This window comes from Apium graveolens, chromosome 7 (genome assembly GCF_009905375.1).
Source record: "Apium graveolens cultivar Ventura chromosome 7, ASM990537v1, whole genome shotgun sequence".
Lineage (NCBI taxonomy): Eukaryota > Viridiplantae > Streptophyta > Magnoliopsida > Apiales > Apiaceae > Apium > Apium graveolens.
The window spans coordinates 179,778,009-179,781,897 of NC_133653.1; the positions used below are offsets into that span (position 1 = coordinate 179,778,009).

General features: G+C 49.6%; 1 protein-coding gene across 1 annotated transcript; it reads right to left on the reverse strand.

The window, feature by feature from the left end:
* Positions 1 to 767: 767 nt before the first annotated feature.
* LOC141674218 (uncharacterized) lies at positions 768 to 3,533 on the reverse strand. The gene is made up of 2 exons (XM_074480939.1): positions 2,163 to 3,533; positions 768 to 1,958 (listed from the first exon to the last, which is right to left on the reverse strand). Exons 1-2 carry the CDS (start codon positions 3,531 to 3,533, stop codon positions 768 to 770), a joined length of 2,562 nt encoding a protein of 853 aa, XP_074337040.1.
* Positions 3,534 to 3,889: the final 356 nt, after the last annotated feature.

The window sequence follows — 3,889 nt, forward strand, 5'->3', positions numbered from 1 at the left end:
ATCTTGTAAGGGATGCCATAATGACACACAATAGCCTTGTGTACAAACTCCCCGAGTTTTTTTGCCATGATGGTGGCTAGGGGCTCGGCCTCTGCCCACTTAGTGAAGTAGTCTACCGCAACCACCGTATACTTGACACCTCCCCTGGCCTTCGGGAGTTCCTCAATCAGATCAATTCCCCACATGGAGAAGGGCCAGGGGCTCATGAGGGATGTGAGAGAGGCCACAGGGTTGTTGTAATAACTGGCATATCGCTAACACTTATCACAAGCTCGGGAGAATTCAAAGGCATCTTTTTTCAGCGTTGGCCAGTAGTAGCCTTGACGGAGGATTTTCTGAGCTAGAGAGCTACCCCCCGAGTGATTGCCACAAATGCCCTCGTGTACTTCTCTTAGGATGTAGTTGCATTCATCTCCATCTATGCATTTGAGGAGAGGCACACTGAACCCTCTTCTGTATAGAATCCCGTCGCATATCACATAGCGGGCTGCTTTATATTTTATCCTCCTTGCCTCATTCTTTTCGTCCGAAAGTGAACCTTCTTTTATGTATGCTAGAATATGTGTCATCCACGTGGGGCCGAGCTCATTACTAAAGCTGCCCACCTCGTGCTCAGGCACACTAGGTTGACTCTGTATATCAAGGGGCACGGTCCCTAGCAAAGTGCTCTCGCGGCGTGAGCCGAGCTTAGCTAGCTCATCCGCGCCTTCATTCTGCCCACGCAGGATTAGTTTCAGCCTCACCTCGTTGAACCTCGCGATTATCCTCTATGCGCACTTCAGGTAAAGCTTAGTTCTCGGCCCCTTAGCTTGATACCCCCCGTTTATCTGATACACCAAAATCATGGAGTCACTAAATATATTCAAATTCTCCACCTTCATTTCCAAAGCTAGCTTGAGACCGTTGATCAGGGCCTCATACTCGGCATCATTGTTGGTTGCATGAAAGGCCAGGTGGGTCGCACGTCTGATCTTGTGCGCCTCTGGGCTGATTAGCTCAATTCCAGCTCCTGCTCCATCACCATTAGAGGCTCCATCCACAAATAGGATCCACCATGGGGCACTATTTTGGCTCTCCAGTCCAACTTCCTCTGTGCTAGGTATGACCACAAGGGCTCCCGGCTCTACTTCCTGGTATGGAGGAAATTTTAGCACAAAATCGGCCAGGGCTTGACCTTTAATTGCGGTCCTTGGCTTATAGTCCACTTCGAATTGGCCGAGCTCAACCGTCCACTTCAACATTCGACCAGAAGACTCTGGTTTATGCATCACTTGTCTGAGGGGGTAGGAGGTTCGTACTTCTATCTTGTGTGCCTGAAAATAGGGCCTGAGTTTTCGGGAGGCCAGGATCAGAGCATATGCTAACTTTTCGAGGCTTGTGTATCGAGTCTCGGCATCGGTTAGCCTTTTACTCACATAATATACCGGGAGCTGGACACCATCCTCCTCTCGGACTAATACCGCACTTATTGCAAAGTCGGAGACAGCCAAGTATAGGATCAAAGTTTCTTCTGCCTTTGGGTTGGACAACATTGGAGGGCTGCTGAGATGCTTCTTTATGTTCTGAAAGGCTTCCTCACATTCTTCAGTCCACGTAAAATTCCTCCCCACTCCTTTAATTGCTTTGAAGAACTCTTGGCATTTATCGGAGGATTTTGAGACGAAGCAGTTCAAGGCAGCCACTCGTCCCGTTAAGCTTTGAACATCCTTCACCCGTCGAGGGGATCTCATCTCGGGTAGGGCTTGTATCTTGGCTGGGTTGGCCTCAATGCCTCTATGGTTGACAATAAATCCCAAAAACTTCCCCGATTCGACCCCAAACACACATTTCTGGGGGTTGAGCTTCATTCTGTACTCCCTTAGGATCTGGAACATTTCTGCCAGGTGGCGGACATGATCCCTCGCTTCTTTCGACTTCACCAGCATGTCATCTACATAAGCCTCCATAGTCTTCCCCAACTGATGTTTGAACATTTTATTCACCAGCCTCTGATAGGTTGCCCCCGCATTAAGGAGCCCGAAGGGCATCCCGATATAACAGTAAAGGCCCCGATCAGTAATAAAGGAGGTGTGCTCCTGATCTGGCCCATACATGGCGATTTGGTTATATCCCGAATAAGCATCCATAAAGCTAAGCAATGCGTGCCTAGTCGTGGAATCAACCAGCTGGTCAATTCGGGGTAGAGGAAAGCTGTCCTTCAGGCAAGCTTTGTTCAGGTCGGTAAAGTCTACACATGTCCTCCACTTGCCATTGGGCTTCTTGACAAGCACGGGGTTGGCCAACCACATACGGTAGAAGGCTTCTCTCACAAGTCCTGCCTCCATTAATCTATCCACGTCTTCTCTGAGGGCCTCTGCCCTCTCTCCACTAATTGGCCGTCTCTTCTGCCTAACCCCCTTCTTTTTCGGGTCCAAGTTGAGCCGGTGGCACATGACATTTGGGTCAATCCCTATCATATCAGAGTGTGACCATGCAAAGACATCCAAATTCTCCCTTAGGAAGCGGGCTAGATCCTCTCTCAAGTCAAGACTTAGGTTAGAGCCTATTCTGAGTACCTTGGAGGGATCATTTGGGTCTACCAAGATCGGGATTGTGTCCTTTGCGGCCCCAGCCCTTTCGACCATTGGGGGCATTCTCGGGTCTAAATCTGCTCGAGCCTCGCTAGATTTTTCCATTTCCGTGATTGTCAAACCTTCCGTATCCTTGAGCTCGGGCTGGTGAGCTCGGACCGGATTTATCAAGCGTTCAGAGGCTGCAGTTACAGTGCGAGTGATTCCGTTGGGCAGGTCCACAGTGATTGTTGTTTCTTTGCGTTCCCAATTCCCTCTCCTAAGTCTTGCAGCGATTTGTTCTGGGCTCTCTTCCTCATCACTTTCTTCCTCCACAATCCCCTCTTGTATTAACATGATGGGCTGAGAGGCTTCCATTAGCAAGGCCCCTGGGCGTGGTTCCACCTGAATTCCCATATGCTCGAAGTAGTTCTCGGGAAATTCCTCAATTGAAATCAAATTACATGTCTCGTGGCCCTCGGGACGTATCCTTTTCCTGCCATCTGCCTCTTTCATGGGAACATCGCATTCACCTGCTTCAGCTATCTCCCTTGAGGCATTTCTTGACTCGGCCGCCTTGAGTGCCTGATTGTAGCAGACCCTTGATTCGTATTGACAGCTCTTCAAGATGCCTATCCCCGTGGGGGTTGGGAATTTTATCGTCGTATGATGGACTGAGGTCACCATCCTCATCGCCCTCATAAGGGGTCTGCCCACTATAACATTGTAGGCGCAAGGCTGGTCTACAACTGTAAACATAGCGATCTGGGTGGCCACATGAGGCTCTTCTCCTATGGTCACCGGGAGTCGAATTGTCCCTTTCACTCCGATCGAGTTTCCCGTGAACCCGTACAGGTGCCCACCTGTCGAGGTTAACTCTCTATCCAACAATCCCAGTTTTTTGTAGGCATCATAAGTCAGAACATCAGCCGAGCTCCCGGTGTCCACCATTGCTCGGTGAACATTCACCGTCCCAATCTTCATTTTTATGACTAGGGCATCGATATGAGGGTAATGCACTCATTTTGCATCGTTCTCTTTAAACACGATATCATCGGCCTCCCTTTCAAAAAGCTCCGGGGGCCTTTGGCTTAGATGGTTGACGTTGGTGAGGGGCTTGTCCTTTGCTTCCCGGGCATATCTGTCCATTGCCTTCCGGCTGTCTCCACCAATGTGAGACCCGCCTAGAATAATATGAATGCTACCAGCCCGAGGGACCCTTTCTTTGTCTTCTGGGGGTGGAGGAGGGACGGTATGATAATCAGTTATGTGCTTTCGAACCTCTTTGACAACCCACTCCGTAAGCTTCCCTTGTCTAATCAAAGTCTCGATCTCATCCT